At 36.1% G+C, this 21,552-nt stretch overlaps 2 protein-coding genes and 1 pseudogene across 2 annotated transcripts; 1 reads left to right on the forward strand and 2 right to left on the reverse strand.

Annotated features, from left to right (window-relative positions):
• Positions 1-911: 911 nt before the first annotated feature.
• LOC145766352 (uncharacterized) lies at positions 912-1,856 on the reverse strand (annotated as a pseudogene).
• Positions 1,857-7,925: 6,069 nt separating this feature from the next.
• LOC145781021 (leucine-rich repeat-containing protein 69-like) lies at positions 7,926-15,347 on the forward strand. Its single transcript, XM_082592731.1, has 9 exons — positions 7,926-8,260; positions 9,105-9,231; positions 9,569-9,641; positions 9,828-10,023; positions 10,340-10,411; positions 10,696-10,797; positions 11,310-11,350; positions 12,039-12,177; positions 12,599-15,347. The coding sequence occupies exons 1-9, from the start codon at positions 8,084-8,086 to the stop codon at positions 12,710-12,712; spliced, it is 1,041 nt and encodes a 346-aa protein (XP_082448857.1). The 5' UTR covers positions 7,926-8,083; the 3' UTR covers positions 12,713-15,347.
• LOC145781031 (uncharacterized) lies at positions 13,461-21,063 on the reverse strand. Its single transcript, XM_082592742.1, has 7 exons — positions 21,035-21,063; positions 20,352-20,404; positions 17,638-17,764; positions 15,384-15,819; positions 14,694-14,807; positions 14,233-14,333; positions 13,461-13,717 (listed from the first exon to the last, which is right to left on the reverse strand). The coding sequence occupies exons 3-7, from the start codon at positions 17,686-17,688 to the stop codon at positions 13,556-13,558; spliced, it is 864 nt and encodes a 287-aa protein (XP_082448868.1). The 5' UTR covers positions 17,689-17,764; positions 20,352-20,404; positions 21,035-21,063; the 3' UTR covers positions 13,461-13,555.
• Between the last annotated feature and the right edge of the window lie 489 nt (positions 21,064-21,552).

A 21,552-nucleotide genomic window follows, 5' to 3' on the forward strand; every position in this document is an offset into this window, starting at 1 on the left:
TGTCATCAATCATTATATCTTGCTCCCACTTGTTTGCATCCAAATATGTCACTATTTTTGCACTACATCTATGATCATTTCAGCTTGTTAGGCTTTTGATCAAAATGTGATAGCTTTTACAGACTTTTCAAGTATGATTTATCATTGGTTTTTTCTGAAGTCGGCCGAGTGCCGAGATCAGTGGCGTAGCCAAGGGGGGGGGGGGGGTTTTGGGGGTTACAACCCCTCCCCCCCTTTGGCACGAGTGTGACGTCACGATATTGAGAATGATGCTTTCAGTCTAAAAAAATTGCCTAATTTTAAACAAAATTGCATTAAAAGAGCAAGTTTTGCCAATACCAGACATCTCAGCCAGGAATTAGCAACAAGAAAACATAGAGACTTAGCTTTATTTCCGAAAAATGCTGAAGAAAACATGATCTTATCCTTTTGTTATGCCACCAGACACCACCATTTTACAGGAATATTCGTAACCACATTTTTGTTGAAAATGCTCTCAGAATGCACTAAATTCATAGTAATTTTTCAATTTTTTCTGGGGGAGGCCCCCCAGACCCCCCGCCGCTGGGTTGTCAAACCCCCCCCCCCTTTCAAATTTCCTGGCTACGCTACTGGCCGAGATAATAGTGCACTGGAAAGAATAAAAAATTGTTCCACTGCAACCTGTGCCTAATTTTTGTTATCTTTGATGAACCAACAACTATTTTGTCATAAAGTTCAGAAGACCATTTTTGAATTTTGGAATTACTGTAGCCGTGGCCTACGATATAACACGGCCGGATATCGTGCCGCAAAGAGAAAAAATTAGAGGGGTAACTTTTCTGGACAAAGTTGCGTATACTAACAGCTTTACAATGATTAACAGACAAAATATTTTACATTTCTGAACAATTTATGGACATAATGATGCGTTAAAAAGCATTCAACATAAAATTGTAATCATACGCTGATATGCTTGGTTCAATTGCTAATCTGGTCAGCCAAAACTTGAAAATTCGATGTGGCAAAGTATCACAGCTACCGTCATTGTCACTTTCGCTTTCATCTTCTTCTTCAGAACTTGATGGTACTTCAATGACCTTGCGTTTCTTGCCTCTCTGACTACTGGTACTTCCAGATCCTGTTCCAGATGGCATCTTCGACATTTCTTTCTGTGCAGCTATGTCTTCAGACGTATATGCCTTCCCTGCTGCTACTTTGGGGCCACGTTTTTGACGTGTTGTTGCTGGTGGAGACAGGTGCTCCTTCAACATGTTTGCCACAACTTCTCCCAGGGCCTCTTGGACTGTCTCAGTTGGATTGTTGTTTGTATCAGGGAGACGCTTAAGCACCTGCTGCTCATCCTGAGGTACTAGACCGCAAGCCTTGAATCCAGCTGCAAGGTTTTCCTTTTTCTCCTCCATCTGGTTACACAGTCATTTCAAAAGCGATGGAAACACAGTCTTTGGTATGCTGCCCCTCACTCTGCTCTCCTTTCTCCAGTCCTCCAGTATCATTCTCCACATCTTCTTTACTGGCCCAAATACGGCAACATCCAGTGGTTGAAGTAGATGGGTTGCAATGGGTACTAAACTGATAAACTTGATATCATTTTCTTCACAATCAGCTATCACCTGTGTACTGAAATGTGATGCCAAATTATCCCCAATAAGCACTTTCTTCCCAGGCTTCTCCTTTACATGGTCCAGAAACAACTTGAACCACTTCTCAAACGTAGTGGAATCAAACCAACCACTAACTGAGTGATTGTATAATGCACCAGGTGGGCCACCTTCCGTCCAACCAGCATAGGGATTCCTTGATTTATACACGACCATCGGAGGGATATACGCTCCCACTGCATTTCCGCAAAACATCATGCTCACGGTTTGCTTGGAGTGTGATGTCTTTCCACTCTTCAAAGTCCTCTTCTCACAATGCACTGTTTAGCCCCTGGATTGTCTGTTACATTGGTTTCATCATAATTGTACACGTTTTAGGGCTCTACCCCATTCAGTTCCTCATAAATGTTTTTGAAATATTCTTTCACGATAGTTGAACTAATTTCAGCACGGCTTGGCTTCACATTGTCAGCAAGTCGTTGTGTTAGATGTTGACGTTCCTTAAATTTTTTTAGCCAGTCCCAACCAGGCAGGTTTTCCCGGAAGATTTTTATGGTTTTACCTTGTCGATTAACATCTTGTACAAGGTAACGAATGTCAGAAGACGATAATAGAAATTTCCAATCAGTTAGGTGGTTGATGACTTTTACGAGTGCTGTCTCTTCAGCAGCCAATAACACTGATTATCCACCTGGTTTTCCTGCATGTTTCACTGTTGGACGTGTCTTGTTCCAAACCGTTCCATATGGTATTTTGAACTGCTTCGATGCAGCATGAATGGTCAATCGTCCATTCTGCACCTGCCGCACAGCATTTTCTAGGTCTACTTGAGTATATGCAGTTTGATACCCCCTCGACCCAGCTTTCCGTTTGTAGACTCGTGGCATAATTGTTACAGTATAGTATCAAACTTAATCAGTATCTACAAAGACAACACAAAATACAAATTTACTATCATAAAAACACAACTATACAGAATTTCGGACACCATTGTTCAATTTTGACGTTCAGTGTGACTTTGATATAATCAATGTCAAAGTCACACTGACTGTCAAAAGTCACCCCGATTAACGGTATTCCAAATATTGCTTAAGCTACAAACGTATTTTATAATTAATATAGTACAATTACAGCATAAGCACATAAACTATCTAAACCAAGGCTGTAGCTATATTGACGAAAATGAGGCACTGGACTTCCACAGAAAAATTTTAATGTGCATGATTACCGGTATGTCTGTTCAACCTTGTGACATTTGATAAATATATACTGGTTATAACCAAGTGGTTTTTGGAATATCAGCCAAAATTTCCTCTAGTTTGGTTGCTTCTGGGCTTTGTACAAGGTTATTTTTCAAAAATTCGACATCAAATTACTAAATGTTAATAAAAGGATTTTTGGAAAAAATGCAAACTAATTAATTGCTGCTCTCGATCCTGACTACGGCCTAGATCACATCACAAAACTGAACAATCTAATGACTAATAATGTAATACCTCCCATTATTGCAGATTATAACATAGAGCATAACTTAGTACTGCAGCACAATATACGTCTACCCTGTGGTGTCATCACTGCACTAAAACCTTAACCTGTTAGGCACTATTGCTAAGTAATATTTTCTGTGCAAAAAGTTATCGCTATATTATTGTTATTGCTTATCTTCAAGCATTAACAAGCTGCTCCAATCAGCAATTCAAATTAGATTAGATATGGCTTAATAGCATTGCCAGATAAGGAATTCTGCCCTAATTTGAGAAAAGTTCAAAGCTGTTGAAAACAAAACTTGTATTTTGGAAATTTTTTTAGTCCTGGGCAAAGATCCTTAGCTTAACCCATCCTAACTTTAATCCTAACTCTGGCAAAACCTGATTGTGACCATGGCAATATGTGGGTAAAAATAGCCACTCCGAATTACATTTGCTGTTTTGTCAGCAAAATTGATACTGCTTGCTACAGCAAAGGTGTTAACAAGACCAAAGATGTTAAAATGGTGTATGATTACTGGTGCTACCTAGTGCCTACTCTTGCAACAGATACCATTTTAAAAGCTTTGGTTTTATAGGAGCTGTTCTGCAACAGCAACACTTTACATTTAGGCTACAGTTTAGTAACTTCAGAGAATGAAATTAACCAGTTAAGTGCGTAATTAAATTTCGCTGGTCGACCGCACAGTGCGGAATTATTTTTCGCAATTTTAAGTGGTTAATTTCAATCGACTCTGACACTTTTTGTGTTGAAGCTACAGCAAAACAATCTATTAATAAAATGTTCAGTTTGAAATTAGCTTTGAAAATAGCTGCAATATGATGACGTCTTATCAATGACGTCATAATGGCAATCAAAATTCCACAATCAAAAACATAATACACAAAATGAGAAACATCAATAATTTCATTCACTATCAGTCACAGGCAAATGGCTAGGATTGTCTGTTGGCCTGCCCTGTGGCACAGTCCAGCTTGAATCAAGAACGTCACTGTCATCGTCACAACTTATTGCCCCGATCAAGCAGGGCTCTTCATTTTCACTATCATCCTCATCTGAACTTGAAGCAAGAAGCTCATCAATATCTTCTTCAGTCATATCAGACAAACATATTCTTTTACGCCTAGAAGCCATAATTTAGCTATATTTATGTACCTAAACTTGTGGTTATTCTGAAACGTTACCAAAAAGTTATCATTAGCTTTACAAGTAGGCCTATACTTGCTTCCCTTTCTCAATCTGCATTCTGTGCTACGCCAGGTAGCCTAAGCTATATTTGTTAGATAACTCTTCATTTGCACGCAGTTATACCAATTCTTGGCTAGAACATTGCCAATAACAACCAATGTGTATTTAGCCAACCGTGAAATATCTAAAACATAGAAATCTAAAACTTGTTTTTATAGCGATAAGGGACAAATGAGTTGAACTATAACTGACTAATTTATAATGTAAATCATGAGAGGAGTGGAGGCGGCATTAAATCTTGCATTAATCCTCTTAAATCTATGAAAACAAAAATTCTAAAGATACAGAGATTGAGAATAAACCTTTAACGTGATAACGCAACAACTTCTCATACGAAAAAAAAACAAAACGTCACAGCTGCACAACGCTTTGTAGTGAAACCCCGCCTTGACGTGATATCACGTCATACGCACTGTAAGGAAAATTTTCCATGACGTGATATTCCGTCATACGCACTTAACTGGTTAAATGGTGAAAATTGAACTGACAGTGTTGCCAGACGCAAAGCGTTACCCCTCTAATTTTTTCTCTTCGCGGCACGATATCCGGCCGTGTTATATCGTAGGCCACGCTGTAGCCTACCGTACGTTATTTAACTCGATTCGGCAGCAGTGGCCGAGTGGTTAGCGCGTTGGGCTCGCAGTCGAGAGCCTGCATGTTCGACTCCAGCCACCCGCACTTGGTGTTGTTTCTCTGGGCAAGAAACTTTACGATAATTGCCTCTACCCAGTGATCGATTTCGAGTAATGGGTAGTACCAAATTTAAGTCGTAAGTAGAGTAAACAACCGGAAACAGACATTGCCGTCGGCTGCAACGTGGGTCAGGTGTACGTCGGAAGGCGTACACCGATGCATAGCGCTCAAGTCCGCTTTCCCACAATGCAGGATAAAGATAATAAAACAAAAACAAAATTCTTTTGTTGTCATCCATCTGGTTATTGTAAACCGATAGAAAAATTGCTTTTCTTCCAAAGCTTTAAATTATAAAATTCTTTGATGTTTGTAAACTTTTTGGTTTATACTTTCCAAAATTCAAACGTAATCATTTATTTCACGCGAACACATAAAAGGTATCATGAAATGTACCTTGATTTTTTATATTGTTTTTTTTTTAAGATTTTTATAGGTTGCGGTTGTTAGGACTACAATTGGAAATCCCCTTTCTCGTAACCACTTCACAATTTATATAATTCTGCAATAAACCAGCATAGAAAAACAGTTATGGCCGAGCTCGGATTTTAAAAGTATGTATAATCATCGCTTTGTAATACGTAGGTTATGCCAGTGTAAAACTGCACGTAAGCTGGGATTATGCTGTAACAGTTTTTTTTTTAAAACCTACGGGCATGTAGATGTTTTGAATTTGAGCAAAAAAAATTTTTAGAGGTCATTTGGTAAGGTAATATATTTTTGTAAAAACTTTGGTAAAAAATAAGAAACAGTAGGTAAGTTAAAGAAAGTTTGGTCAGGCTGTAAACAAGTGGCTAACAGTCTGACTTGGACTGAGATCTTTGTTTTTCTAATGCTTGTGATTAGAAACTCATTGTGTCATCTGGAAAAAGGAGCAAAGCAAATGTTGAAATTTGCAGAGATGTATGTATACGCCGCAAATTCTACGCTGCATACTTGCGGCGTAGACTTTTTGTTTGCGCTAACGCTTGCGGCCACATTTTTTTGGATAGTTTGCGCTTGAGGCTACTCCATAAAGTTTTCGCGGTTTTTTAAACGCATAACGTCAACGCATACTTTTTAATGTATTTTTTTCGCTACAACACGCCAATACCTTCCAGCGCTGCAGTTGAAAGAATGTTACAATGGGCAAAGACATATTGGAACCAAAACACAGCAAATGTCAGATGAACACTTTCAGATGCTTATGTTTCTTCGTGGAAATTCAAAATAAATCTTGTTTGTTTCGAGTGGTTTATACCGTGTGAATGTGTGGCACCTAGCAAACAAAATTAGTTTGCGCTAGTGTATGCGCTGACGCCGCCAACTTTTTTTACAAGTTACGTTGATGCATACGGCGTATAGTTTTTCGAACGTTTGCGCTGACGACGTCAATATTTTTTGTATGCGCGTACATCACTGGAAATATGACTTCTGAAAATTTCAATCACACAGTTACAAAAAGTAGAAAAAATTCTGGCAAATCTGCAAAACAGGCAGTATCTCTAGGTAGCCATGAATAGGGAAGCTGCAAAATATTTATAGGCGAAATCTGACAAATAAATTGTTTTTGATTTTTTTTCCATCTGTTTTTTACTCTTTGCTGCATAGTACTGTAAAAGAAAAGATGTAAAAGATTCTTCGAACATAAAACTCTACTTGCATTTTGCTTGCTAGCAAAACGTGTCCTCTTTTTAGGCAATGAAAATATGGTAGGCTTAAATACTTGATGAATACATTGCGCCAAACCAGATGTTTATAACACTGCAATGTTGCTTATTAACTAAAAACTAAGCAATGTATTAACCATTTTTTAGATGCAGTTGCTGCAAAAAAGAGATGCATTTTGCAGATGTAAATATTGCAACTTAAAAGTGGCTAATAGATTGCTTAGTTTCGAGTTAATAAGCAGATCATCTCCGGCTTCTGGAGACAACAAGACACCTGGTTAATAGCCAAGACAACTTAATGTGCAAAGTAAAAACTTATGAATACCGGTAATCAAATAATTCTATTTTATACAGCTAATGTCCATTGTCCAATAAAAGCAGTCAGTTGGACACAATCAACGATCATTTGTCCAGTTTTTATAATCCTTGCTGATTTTATTAGAGTTTTTATTTGTTGCAATTGCCATCAATATTGTCTTAGAATGTTGTGTTACACAGAAAACTACATTGCATTTTCTTCATTTCTATGCTTTGTAACAATGTTGCACTTTTTCGAGTTGTTTTGCAAGGTTAGACATTTGAGCTTAAAAGATTTGCTGACATTGCTCAAAGTTGTAACTTCTAGCAGCCTTAACTGTGATATACTTATGTATGTAAACCAGTTTTTTACAAATTAAGGAATTTGAACTTGGAAACATCACTAAAAAGCATGGAAGTAAACAAAATAATTGAAACTGGTTCTAATCAATTTGTATCTAGAAAGTATAGTATGACATTCAGTCATGCACATTCATTCAGTCATGCACTGTAAAAGGCCTTCCTCACAAAAAGCTTGAACTGTGGAAGTACTGGCAATGCCTCCACCAAACTAGCATTGGCAGATGTAAATGGTTGATGCGACACTGAGGGTATTCCTTGGAAAACATAAATTATTTAAAAGTTATTGCATATTACTCACTAATCCAATTGCTTTGATATAAGTAAATCAAACAATTTTAGTTAAATGAGATCATATTTAATATTTTTTTTGATACAATAGATTGGCTTGGAATGTGTAACTGAGAAGCAGTAAAAAGCCTATATTTTTGCCTATCTGTTTGCTTGTCATTCAGTGCTTTGTTAAGAATAAGTGGCACGTTGCAGCATCAGTCAAACTAACACCTTGTCTAGTTTTGATTTGTTTGTGTTTCACAATGCAGTCGACATCCATATAAATCTGGAATACAAATATTATTACTTTTCAGTTTTACTGTCATCGTAGAAAAAACTTAACCATTAATTTTTTTTAATAAACAAAACTTAACAAAATTTTTGGAGTTTGGTTATTGTTGTTTTTCCTATAGTCTGTGACATAATCTTTTACCTCTTTTGGATATTTTATGTATTTTTGATGGTTTACCATAAAGAATGGAAGGCTCGCAACTTGTTAGACTTTTTCATGGAAATACAAAGAGTTTAAAGTTGGTTGGAAAAAGTCTCAAGACCGTTCCTAAACCTATTGGCCATTTGAATTCGTTAGTGCTCTTAGAGTTAAAAAACAATCGGTTGGATGATTTACCTGAGTTTATTGCCCATTTAGTCAAGGTAAGATATATAGTCCTATAAATTTATTTAAGTAGAAGTGTTGCATCATTGCATTATATATACACAGAGGAATACATATTACATAACAACACAGGTGTTTAGTGTTTACTGTGAAAAGCAGCACAAATTTTTTAATATTTTGATTAGCCTATTCTTTCAACTGAGTTGGATGTATGTAGGCTACAGTCAAAAACATTCATGATTTTTGTATCATCATAAATGCCATGGTTTTGGTTGAATGTGTTTGTTTGTGGTTTCATAAGTGTATGAGAAATTTTAGAAAGTTGCAAAATTAAGCAAATGCAAAGATGAGCTGAAGTTATTTATGTGCCAATAGTCTTGCCATTGTAATATCATGGTTGCTTTAATGGTAAACTAAGAAGTTGTGAATGTTATACTTTGAATTTCTCATAAAAGCGACAATCTCTGTCTTTAGCTGTGACAATCTCTTTTACTAATTTTACATTAGGCTCCTGATAACAGAAAAACCACCTGATGTTTGTTAGGCTATCTTATACTGCTACAAGTTTTTTTTAACAGTTTTTGAAAAATATAGCATGATATCTAAAAAGCAATTATTATATAAGTAATTTAAAATCGTTCTGCAAAACATCACAAAGGTACCTGAAACTCAACTTCAAAACTTGTTTCATTGCCATTTTTAAAATTGTTACCAGAGATATAAAAAGACCACTAAAAATAGGCTAAAATAAAACAGAAAATACTTTAGCCTGAATATTTGGCTTGCCAATTGCAAGTTGCAACATTGCATTTTATGTGTTTGTCTTTACACTGTAAGTAGGGTATATCTGTTAGAGAATTAATTATGTACTTGTTTGGATAGCTTCAACATTTAAACTTGGGAAACAACTGTTTCACTGATTTGCCTACCGTTCTTGAACATATGGTACAGCTGAGGACATTGCATATTTTTCGAAACTTTCTTACAAGATTGGATTCAACAACACTATGTATGAAATGAACATGGTTTGGCATATTTACTTTAATGTGTAGGGTTGGTCTTTCTAAAACATTTGTCCAATATTGAAGTATTCTTTATCATGTTTTTGTGATGCAAATGATGATTAAAAAGAATGTTAATTAATTGCAAACCATTTTGCCAACAAAATATTATTTCAATGCAACGTTAAAGTAATATCAGACATTCTTTGAAAAGAAAAATCGCCTTCTCAACTTCTGACATTTACAAGTACGCTAGGCTACTGTTCTAACTTGTAGCGTGGAAGAGTAACCACCTTCTTTAACTTTAAATGTAATATAATTATGTAATAAGCTATGATTTTTCAGCTAAGATGAGATGCATATCATCACTTAATCTAAACAACAATCAAATCACAGAACTACCACCAGAAATATGCAAGTAAGCTGTTAAGCTGGCGTTTCTCCTAATGGACTTTAAAGATCTGCAAAAATATTTGACGCATTTTAGTGAAACACTTACAATATGTTGTTTAGGTTTTGGGTTGCCATCTATTGTAGCCTATCTATAGATTAAACTATGCATTTTTTTGTTAAAACCTGATTGTATCGTAGTTTACTTTTGCAGTTTGGCATCCTTAGAATTGTTGAGCATCGATGGGAACCGGTTATCTCAACTTCCTGTTGAGCTATGCTCCTTAGGAAACTTAATTGAATTGCGAGCATCAAATAATGAACTTCAAGCTCTTCCTCTTGAAATTGGCTTTCTTCGGAATATTGTCAAAATGCATCTATCTCAAAATAAAATTAAAGAGCTTCCTGAGGTAAAAATTGGAACTTGCTCATCTTGTGCCTGGAGATTGTTTGTTGGGTATAGCAGTAGTGTGCTGTCTTGTTTTTGTTGTTGTTGTTTTTTTTCAAACAAACTAATAGTGGATTCAGCTTGAATGGTATTGGAAGAATTATGGAGATTTCGACTCATCAAACATAGCCACAAAGTTTTAATTAATAACAATAAAAAATGTTAGTTAGCAAAGTGCAAAAACTGTGGTCACGATTTCCTTGAAAAAGGGATTTTAACTTTTTGTTGCATTTATTGAGATGCATTTTGAATTGAAGAAACGAGTTGTTTTGTTTAAGGGCTTGGGCAGGCTGCAAAGACTTCGAGTTTTAGACGTTGCTGGGAACGAGCTTCGAATTTTTCCAACAGAAGTGAGTTAGATCATTAGCTTACATATTGAGCTGCCTATTCAATTATCCATTGTAATATGTTGAGCATCGTATGCATATTGAGCATAATATGTGTTGATAGAAAAATTTTGTTTTCACAACATAGGCTAGTTGAATTTTGTAGCATTTACTTGACGTCTCTAGGCTTCTTTATTACAAAACCATCAGATATCTAATTACAGTTGGTATCTTGTCCCCTGGTGGATTGGTTTGTTCTTCTGCTTTGAAGAACGATCTCTTTTAGTGGACAAGTGTTTTTCTTTCAGACGCACAACATACCACTGCGTGAATTATATTGTGAAGCAAATCCGCTCCTTGAAAAACTGCCAGTTCACTCTGTTCAAGAAGAAGAAGTTCTTTCTCTTAAGGTGTGTTGTCTTAAGGTTGCAACTCTTAGTGGCAGTTTCGTGGCTATTTTTACTTCAACAGACAGTTTTATGCCTTTTTTCAACAAGTAAAATTAATTAAAAGACTGTATTGACATATTAAAGATATTGCTGGCATATGAGATAATTTGATAGTTCATTATTTTGATATTGACTTTCACCTCATCTTAAAAAGCGAATCTCATGCTTTGTGAAGGATTCACAAACGATAGTACGGCAACTAAATTTCGTCTTAATGTTAAAGCAGTATTTGGCTTCACTGAATTGGTACTTAGTTACCCTAACTAGTCGTGGCGGTAGATGAACGAATTTCAGGATTTTATGCTTTAAATAAAATTACATCAAACTCATGTCATTCGTATTCGCACGAGGTGCCTGTTAAAGAGCTACTTGAGCGTAACAATATAGGCAAATCTACTCTCAAAACAGAACATTTTTGATTTGTCTGAACATGATTTGAAGCCCTATTTTGCTTACTTGACCATCTTTGGCAGGAATTGGCTGCACGTCTTGTTATGAAAGAAGTAAAAGACAAGTAAGTCTGCTTGTAAACTACAATAAGCCATTTCTTCAACTTGACACATTTTTGAACCTGTTTGTTTTTTCTTTCAACTTTTTAGAAACTTGTTGACAGTTTTCCGCAAAATCTTTAAAATTCGAATGTTCTTAAAATTCACCTGAGGCTTCATTGTAGCAATCTGCTTTGAAGACGTTCGCTAACTGACTTTCATTCTTTATTGAATTTTCGGTCAATGTGGCCATTTATATTTTTCAATTATCAGTTTAAAGTAATAATTGTATTTAAGCCAGTGGTGTTGGTATATTTTCGACTGATCACAACTCAAATTCGTGTCTTCGTCAAACGTTGTTTCCAATATCTTTGAAGAATATACCCACTTGTACATTTTAACTCTGCTTTTGATTGAACGTCATCGATATGTAGCTTATTAAACAAAATTTGTTGCAATCATTTATTCCATAAAGGCGTCGCGGCATGACGAAATAACAATCGTTGGATGAGGTGAAATAAGAATAGACTGAACGCAATATTTACTGAAAGCATAAAATTGCTCTTACGGAGAAAATGCACGAAAAACCTTCAGTACAAATAAATACAGTCTAAAAAATGTAATCTTTCATACCGTACCCCATTTAATTGGTTATGCCATTTAACTTTGGGTCGTGATCGTAGCACCAAGCTGTATCAACACTACATTGCGCAGATCATCCCCTGTACGACGCATGATCATGTACTTTCCTGGCATTCGTGATATGCTCTCACAAGCGAGTAAATGTGCGGTTTGTTCTGAGGCTTTTCTCAATACTTGGTTGGAATGTGTCAAATTCGTGAAAGCGAAACAGGTGCAAGGACGCAGTGTTTAGATTAGGAATGTATTGTAGCCTATTAATATTTCCAGTAGGCCTACTTGCCTTTACTGCGCTTGTGATTAACATAAAACTAAAAACTTTCAAAGTAGGATAATATATCAGTCTCATCATAACCTACGATTATACAAATTTCAGAAAAAGATTATAAAATTTAAAATAAATGTTTTAGTAATTCACTTTTTACTGCAGTATGGGGCCAGCAGTCTAAATATTCTTAACTGTGAATTTTTAAACGCCGTAGCAAAGTTTGTCTTTTTGGTTTGCAAAGGCGTGAATAAACGCTTATTTGTACTGAGGCATATCAAGGAAATATCAGTTAGCCTACCTTTTTTCCATTTGTGGCTTATTATGTTCAATATTGCTTTACAGTGTAATATTAATCCATTTTATTCAGGACTTGAAGATTGGAAAATGCAAGAATGAAATGATACCGATTCGTTCCTTATTGTGTTCCTACAAATGTTTTAACTCTGAAGGACATTCGTTTTATGGAGTAGCTTTCCCATAAAACAACCAGTAAACATTTGCAGATGTTTTTAAATCTTGCATTTTCTTAACATTTTTCCGTAACCCAATACCACTGTATGTAAACGAAATCCGGACAACGCTAATTGTGTTATCGTTATCTACCGTTAAACATACTGGACTTTGCCAGTTGTAACATAACATGATGCCACTTATCATGTTGTGGTTTCCATTGCTCCAAACCAGTTAAACTTACGTGGCATATCCAAATACTGTTCAGTACTGCACTTAGCTAAAATCACTGCTGTATTGTCATAGAAATGTAGCTCAATATTTTTCTTGCGTTTGAGGCCACCGCAGGTCACGTTGTTAAATCCAGACACAGCAGTCCATGGATTATGTGTCTATCGAGCGTTGTTAGTTGCACATATCCATTTGGGGTCTGTATACAAGACATTGGTAGATAACGTGGAGTACAGTCTGAAAATCTGAGCCACATGCACAAGATTTGTCGGCGGCGAGGTCGGCGGCCGAAGTCGGCGATGCCCCATTGGAACATGTTAGGCTACTATTGAAACGGCCCACGCGACTTCACAAGCGATTAAGCTTCACCCATTCAATCCGAAGTATTTCTGCTCTAGCTGATGTATTGGTATTGGAAAGGACTGTGAATTGAATTGGTCTCGCGACTTTTTTCCATTCACTCTTCCAAACTTCGGAAATGTTGGAGTTACAGATAGATGCAGCATGGCTTGAAAAAGGGCGTCGATATTTCAACGTTGGGGTGTTTGGAAGTGTTAATTTAGGACAATCTGGTTGAGGAGGTGGTCTTCCCTTGACATAGCTTGTAAAAACGTAATTTTTTTTATTTCACCGCTAAAGGTTTTTACAAAATATTGCAACAACACAAAGCGGAGTCTTCCGTCGGGATAGCTGCTGAGCTAATTCGTCGCGAATTCCTGAGAAGAGGATGTTCCTTTTCAATTGTGGTTTGATTTCTACCAGCATTACATTTGGTAATTTCGCGATTTTTTTCCGTTGCAGAACTCTGAAATTTTAACTTCACAATAGTTTATTAAATTAACAGACTATAAAGAAATGATAAAAGTTTGGTAGAGAGTCGGTCTTATTGTACCATTAGCATATGAAGCCAAGTACCATTACCTGATTCACCGAATCTAATAAAAACTCACAAAAAAACTACACCAAGCAACATTTCCATCAAACGTTTTCAACAAATCGTAGTTTCCTTTACCTCTTGTATCAAGAATAACAATGATAAAATTTTACAATATCTAAAGGATAAAATACAGCAGTTCGAAAATACATTTATCTAAGCTAGCAAAGCAATCGAGACTTTTTCAGCTCAACTTTCACATCTCACACAAGAAAAAGTTTAAAATTACTTTTTGCATTGTGCTCTCATGCATGTTTATTTAGACGAAACTGTTGTACACTTTCCTATGTGGTTGCTTAGTTGCAGTTTTTAGGAAGAAGAATAACGACAGTTATACTGTAGGTCTGGCCTACATTCGTTCACTGAATTTGTGATTCATTTAGTACCTGAAGATTGTTTGTAACTTCATTCTTGTATTTCTTACGTTGCTGAGTGTGAAAGGCTTGTGAATCATCGAGGGTTGCGACGCCATCCACAAGCACGTAATCTGTTTTATGAAGAAAATAATTAGATCCAACTCCAAGTTAATTTTCAGAAAGAATCAATTACATGGTCACAGGCTTTAGCAATTGCATTAAACAACATGTTAATGTAGTCCGAAATAATGTCTTTTGTGTAAACTTTTCGAACGAAAGTTAATGTCTATACCTCATCACTGGTAACGATTGTAGGCTACTCGGTTGTACTGTGACCAGTTTTTACTTAACTGTTTATTCTTGTATTTTCAAGCGCGCTTAAATGTTTACAGAAAATGATTTAAATGTATAAAACGTGCAAGTTTCTTCCAACAATTTTGAGTTTACGTTCTCTGTATCAGGGTAAAAGTTTTTAAATAAGCATGTTTCACTTGTGTTGTTTTCTTTTTTTGTATTTTCAAATGAAGAAGCAATGTCCTCGCCTATCGGGCAGTTTTCTTGGCCAGAATTTTTAAATTGCTTTAATTTCTCATTTCTTGTACTATCTGCAACATATCATGAAATCACTTGAAAGCCTCTTGAAACTATCATGAAAACTTAAGCTATTGAAATCGATTGAAACAAAGTTTTCCTGCGTGCAATGCGGTTCGAAGTAACACGGAATTTACGTTGAAGTCTAATTTGAAAAAAAAATCAAGTCAGACGAATTTAATGCTGAAACAAAATCTGGTTTATATAATTACTCAAACGTAAAAAGTTGGTGCTCTCTTTGTTCCGAGATTTTCGTGGTACGCTTGTTTCATTTTTGTTTCGAACTCACAACGAAACGACATTAGTATTTTGTTATAATAAATGAAATTTTAAAAAGTAGTTTAAAACAAAATTAAAACTAACAATTCTGCGTTGATATGTTTTTCGTTTCAAATGGCCTTAGCCTAGGCTCTATACATAGCCTATATTACGTTGGTCATTTATAAAAAATTGCATCCAAGCAGTTTTTCTAAAGTTTAAGTTGAAAGAAGTATATTTTACAACTAATCTATACGCACGCAGAGAAGCTGCATACAAGGATTCAACTATTTATCCAAAAATCTTCTATCAGTTTTCGTTCTCCAACTTACCTTCTTTCTCTTCAATTGCAACATCGTATGTAAATTTTAAATCCTCTGTTGGAAAATCCGCAGTCTCTAACTCAATGTTATTCTTCTTGCACTTCATCACATTTTCGACTTTCGGTTCAGTTAAGTTTTCATCGTCTGTGGCGGATACGTTGAAATCATGTAAATCTTTAAGAACATCATTCTGTTTACTGCCAGGTCCATTGTGATGCACGTCGCACATTTCAGATGGTTTGATGGAATTCAAATTGTTCGAAACTTCTGCATTACTCGAATAGACGTTAAGTTCACTTCGGAAGTTCTGGGAGTCAGGAGGCTGTAAAGTTCCGGATGCAGAGTTTGATAGAGCGGTACTGTCGGAATTTGGTTGTATGTTTGATAACTCCACTGAGTCTTTTTCAACAGTTGAGGGTGCGTGTTCCTCTTTGGCATTGTTTTCCTGCAAATATTAAGTGATTTCAAACACCAGTGTTGCCTTAATTTGACTCAGCTGTTAAAAAATTGATTACCTACCCACATTTGTAGCCTATTTAGTTACCACTGATCAACACATATTTGGTGGGACAAAAGCTTCAACGATTATAAAAGAATTTTGCTGCCGCTCAATTTGAAAATTGTTTGTCACAAAAAATTCGGTATTGTTTCGGTTTCATAACGCGTCACAACGTTTAATTAGTTTGTCAGGCTGTTTATAACGCTATAGCTTGTAGCCTATTAAAATTTTAAGGGTGGTCAATTGAAAGTTGTTTTGTTTTTGAAATTGGGTCAGTACTGGAATACTAGATCCACCATTTCACCATGAATTTCAAAAGTGTTTAACCATAAACAGTTGTAGCCTATTGAGTTTGCCGGAATGGCCCGTTTTGGCTAGTCCGCTTCGGCGAGTTCCCTATTCGGCTACAATTTTGATTTGTATTTTATTCCACAATATCGTTTCTTTTGCATTCCGACAAAGAAAAATAAATTAAAATGAAATTTAGCGCAAAATGTTTGAACTATTAAATTGAAATGTGTGCTCACATAAAATCGAGATGTGTCCTTCGTCACGTCTGTATGCAAACTTAGAATATATTAGAATCCTCAACCATATTACAAAATTCCAAATCCAACGACGCCTTCTGTTTATTTAGAGAATGTTGTATTTTATTCCACAATATCGTTTCTTTTATAGTTGAAATTATCGAAGCTTTAGATGAGTGGGGTTTAGACCTAACTACTGAGATCTTAAAACTAAAAAGCGAATTAAATTTATTTTTGAACTGTTAATGTTTGCTCAGATAAAATTGACATGTATCCTGCGTCGCCGTCTGCATGCAAACTTAAAATATATTAGAATCCTCAACTAATACAAAATTCTAAATCCAACGACGCCTTCTGTTTATTTAGAGAATTTTGTATTTTATTCCACAGCATCGTTTGTTTTATATTTGAAATCATCGAAGCTTTAGATGAGTGGGGTTTAGACCTAACCACTGAGATCTTAAATCATATTTATGACACCGGAAACATCCCTAGTGATATGGTACGTTCCATATTCGTAACTTTACCAAAGAAAACCGGAGCAACAGAATGCTCACTCCACGGAACAATTAGCCTTGTGAATCATCTAACAAAGATCTTACTCAGAATCATAATGATGAGATTGAGACCAAAACTAAAATCGAAAATTTCAACAGCACAGTTTGGATTTGTTCCAGACAAAGGGACCACAAAAAGGAATTTTTACATTAAAAATGATAACAGAGAGATGTATGTCCGATTCTTCTGTTTATTTAGAGAATTTTGTATTTTATTCCACAATATCGTTTCTTTTGCATTCTTGCATTTTATCCAGTGTTTACCTTTGAGTGCCTTCCCAGACTGCAAATCCGTCATTTGAGTGCCTTCCCAGACTGCAAATCCGTCAAAAATGACGAATTTTGTTGTCTGGATTCGTTCAAAATAAGTGTTTTACATCAAAAGAACATTTTTCATGATTAACAATAGAGGTTAATGAAATAAAGTCTCAGCGAAAACGTGTCAACGAAAAAAAGACTGTTGCCAAATAGCGTTTGACATAAAAGATAAAGTTATAACCTAAGTGGCAGTTTAGAATAAACCTGGGTTTCGGCGTTGCATGTCTTAGTTGTCATTGAAGTTGACCATTTAAATGCTTGCATATGTTCGCAGGTCGTCCGTCGAAAAAGACTGTAGCCGAATAGGGAACTAGCCGAATTGGGGAACTAGCCGAATAGTAGCAGACCCTGAGTTTGCTTACCTCGTTCTTGGACTCTTGGGGAGCTCTACTAGATTCTAAACTGGGTGACATTGTAACTAACGTAGTAAGGTCGTTCAAGCCTGCATCAAATTCACGTCGATTTGACTGTAAATTTGAACTATCCTTTCTGTAATGAAAAAGTAGCTATTTTTCAATTTTGCGTCATAGTTGAAATAAGGGAAACAAATAGATCTGGCGGTAGAATGGTTAAATATCCAAAGAAGTGGTGCCCGCAGGCCTCGGATAAAGAAACTACTGTAGCCTGATATACTAGATCTCACCGCATATTTTTTTCTGTTTCAAGAGGCTTAGCCAAAACGATTTGATGCTTCAAAGAATCAATATGTTTTCTTGTATTTTTGTTTTCATCAGATTCGAACGTTTCTGATATCAGCCAATCACGAGTATTGGATTGTTCGTCGGATGTCGGTAGTGACTTTAAGTGTATGAGGTCGTTATTGAGTTTGGCATCATCTTCGTCTGATGTTGCGCCTTCTACATCAGAAGACGAGTAATAGGGATCTAATGAAGACTGGAAAATAGTTGACATTTCATTGTTGTCTTCTGCTTCACTATGATCCTCTTCAACGTTTTCCGTTTCGTAACGAAGTGTCGAAGACCCTACTTGACACAAAATAACATGAACTATCAAATTTGATGAGGAACGGGGATGTTTGGAGAAACTATGTTGATAGTGTCCGGGTAGCAACTTTCCAAAAGGTACCATAAAAAAATCCCCATGTAAAAACTTCGGAAGAACGGAGGAAACGCGCAAATCGTAGCTAAATTAAATCATCAGTTTGGCATTGGCTGACTTGGCGCAGAGGGTTAGGACGACGGTAGTCATATCATTGATGTGGGTTTGATTGCCACCACTGCTATTGCAGCTTTTTTCTTCTGTAATTACTAGGGCGATTTTTTTGGAACCTAAAAAACTCAAAAATGTGACTTTAATTTTGCAAAAAAGTAACCAAAAAATAACTTTATTTAACAAAACAAGAAAGCAAAAAAAATAGTAGCAATTCAACGTAAAAAGCATCTAAATTAGATTCAATTTGTGCTCAAATTAAATTATACACATTGAAATGATCCAGTACTGGACAATTTATTATGAACTTTTTTTTTGGACAATTTTACAGCAAATCTCAATTTTTTTGTTTTTTCGATAACTGAGAGCTCGGAAATAATTGTAGTGGTGGCCCAAAGCAAAGAAGCTTCCATTCTACACAATCGGTATTCAACAGCGCCACATTATGACGTCATAATGGACGTTACAAGGCTCAACTGAACTGGCATTGTAGTAGACTTGCGCCATTATGACGTCACAATCCGGCATTATTACGTGTGTTGAATACCGATGTTGGAGAATTGCAGGGCAGCTTCTCTGCTTTGAACCACCATTACATTTATTGCAGTGCTCTCAGTAATCAAAAAAACATCTGAAATTTCCTGTAAATTTGTCCAAAAAAAATAAAATTCATAATAAATTGTCCGGTACTGTACATACAAGTAGAACTCGGTTAATCCGGATTCGGTTAATCCGGATCTTCGCCTAATCCGGATGGAATCGCCGGTCAAATCGAATCCGGATTAACCGAGTTCTACTTTACATTCTCTGGCAGGAAGTTTTGGTCAATCAAACTCAAACACTTTAGCTGTTGCAAGGAAAACAAGTGAAGTGGCTAAATACAGTTAACACAATTTGTTTCATCTAATTCTAAACAATTACTTTACTAGTCTTCGGGAATAGGCTACAGGCGATACGAACAAGCATTGACTCGTGCAAACCTAAAATCCGTAAGTAGAAAATATATTAAAAGTCTTGGCATTACATAGAATGTAAATTAATCTCTCCAGTAGCAAAAAGATAAATAAATAGGGGAATTAGCAAAAAAGTATGCAAAATAAAGTGACCTAACAAATGAAAAGTAACCTAAAAACACAAAAAGTGACTTTTGGTAACTTTATAACTTCTTAAATATTGACCCCACAACCATGAAATTTTGTTTTCTTTCTATCTTCCTTTTGTTAATTGGTACAACTAAAAAAACGTAACTTTAGTGACAAAAAATTGCCCCAGTACTTACCAAACAAAGTTCAAAGTAATAGATGTTAAAGTGCCTACCCTACTGATCAGCGCGACTCTGATTGGTCAAATTTCAAAGTAGGGAATTTTTTATGGTACCTTTTGGAAAGTTGCGTCCGGGTAAGCTCAAAAAGATGGTGATAAATGCCCTAATGATCAGTGTATCTAGCTTTGTTGATTTAGGTCTTGTATTACGTAAATCATAATACAATTACCCCATTAGGGAACGTTCAAATATTACGTAACGCTTTTTTTCCGAATTTTTGACCCCCCCCCCTCCCCCATGTAACGCCAACGTAACGCTTTTTTCAATCCCCCCCTCCCCCATGTAACGCTTTTTCACTACGAATTCAGCACAAAAAACTACCATTCCGTACTCGAAAGCGTTACGTAACGTTTTGCTTGAACCCCCTCCCCCCCGATGTGACGCTAACGTAACGCTTTGCATAAACCCCCCCTCCCCCTCGAAGGCGTTACGTAATATTTGAACGTTCCCTTAGGCACACTGTAGTGTATTTACAAGACATAACCACTAAGTTCGCACCTACCTCCTGAGTACGCACAAACTGCTCAGATTCAAATTGCAAACTTAACCGGGTTATTGGGCTAGTGTAATTATTTCATTTACCTTTTCTCACGTGTTGAAGTGTTCCATTTGAATGATTTTGAAGTTTTGTTCCACTGAAATATTAAGATAGTGTTAATCTGGTGTTAATAAGCAAACCATCGTTTGAGCTCAAACGAGGTTTGCAGATGAAGGATGCCAATGTTGAGCAACAGTAATTTGACGTTCCATTTCAGCGACAACATCTTACTTTCGGTGGGATATGTAGCCGACGGACACGTTTTTGTTTTCACTTTGAGCTTACAACAAAACCAAAATTGTCGGACTAAACAAAACAACACAAAGCTCTGGCCTACACTTCAACTCCAAACAAAATCAAAAGAACAAGATTTTTTGCATGTAAAAAAAACTGCTCGTTTTTTTGAAAAACGTATGAATGTGGCCTATTTGTGAATGGAACCGATTTGCCAACATAATAAGTAAAAATTCAAACTGTAAACGTCTGCTAATAAAATGTGCCATTCTTTTATGAAAAATATTTCAGTACATTGCGTGGGCTAATTTCTGTGGATGGTATTAACCATTGAGAACTTGTGCTGGGAAGGCGAGTTTAACCTATGTCTACATTATTATAATAATTTAGGTTAAACAAATTCTAATCTAGGCTAATAGATTTATTCAAAAAACACTTGTAAAACTACATAATTTTTAAAAATATCGCATTGCTACGAGTTATTAATAGGCACCTGTATGGAGCAAAGGAAAGTGGATTTAAAAGTGCTGTGCTAGCTCGAATGCAATCAGAGTAACCAGCCAGGCTTTGAGCTCGTTCCAGTTTTACTTTCTGCTTTTTCTTTTGCATTTTCTTCCAAGTCTTGTAGCTCAAAGTACTGGAAATACTTTTGACTGAACCTGCATCCGAGCTCTCGTCTTTTTTTAAGCTTTCCCTTGAACTACGAAAGCTCATGGTAAGGTATCCAGAATGTGCTCTATTTAAAACGGCTCGACGACGACTGTAAACTGATGAGTGGGCATTCATATTCGTTAATATTTGCTTTAATTTGATAGACCAGAGTAAGTTTATATATCGATGTCACCATCACTAGTATCAGTTCTCGTAGACCTTGTTCGCTACAGATAGCCTATTAACCTGTTATATATATTTAACAAGTTACACCTCAGCATTTGATCACTTTTATAGGCTAACCGCTAAAAGTTGTAAAGGTAGTGCGACTCTTCAGGCTTAATACTGACAGTCTGTTGA

This window comes from Aplidium turbinatum, chromosome 1 (genome assembly GCF_918807975.1).
Source record: "Aplidium turbinatum chromosome 1, kaAplTurb1.1, whole genome shotgun sequence".
Lineage (NCBI taxonomy): Eukaryota > Metazoa > Chordata > Ascidiacea > Aplousobranchia > Polyclinidae > Aplidium > Aplidium turbinatum.

Coding starts and splice junctions, on each gene's coding strand:
- LOC145781021 (XM_082592731.1), top strand. CDS start 8,084: ATGGAAGGCTCGCAACTTGTTAGACTTTTTCATGGAAATACAAAGAGT. Junction 9,642..9,827: donor CTACCACCAGAAATATGCAA/GTAAGCTGTTAA, acceptor TTACTTTTGCAG/TTTGGCATCCTTAGAATTGT. Junction 10,412..10,695: donor TTCGAATTTTTCCAACAGAA/GTGAGTTAGATC, acceptor TTTTTCTTTCAG/ACGCACAACATACCACTGCG.
- LOC145781031 (XM_082592742.1), bottom strand. CDS start 17,688: ATGTCACCCAGTTTAGAATCTAGTAGAGCTCCCCAAGAGTCCAAGAAC. Junction 15,820..17,637: donor CCCAAGAGTCCAAGAACGAG/GTAAGCAAACTC, acceptor TAATATTTGCAG/GAAAACAATGCCAAAGAGGA. Junction 14,808..15,383: donor TGCAATTGAAGAGAAAGAAG/GTAAGTTGGAGA, acceptor GATATGTTGCAG/ATAGTACAAGAAATGAGAAA.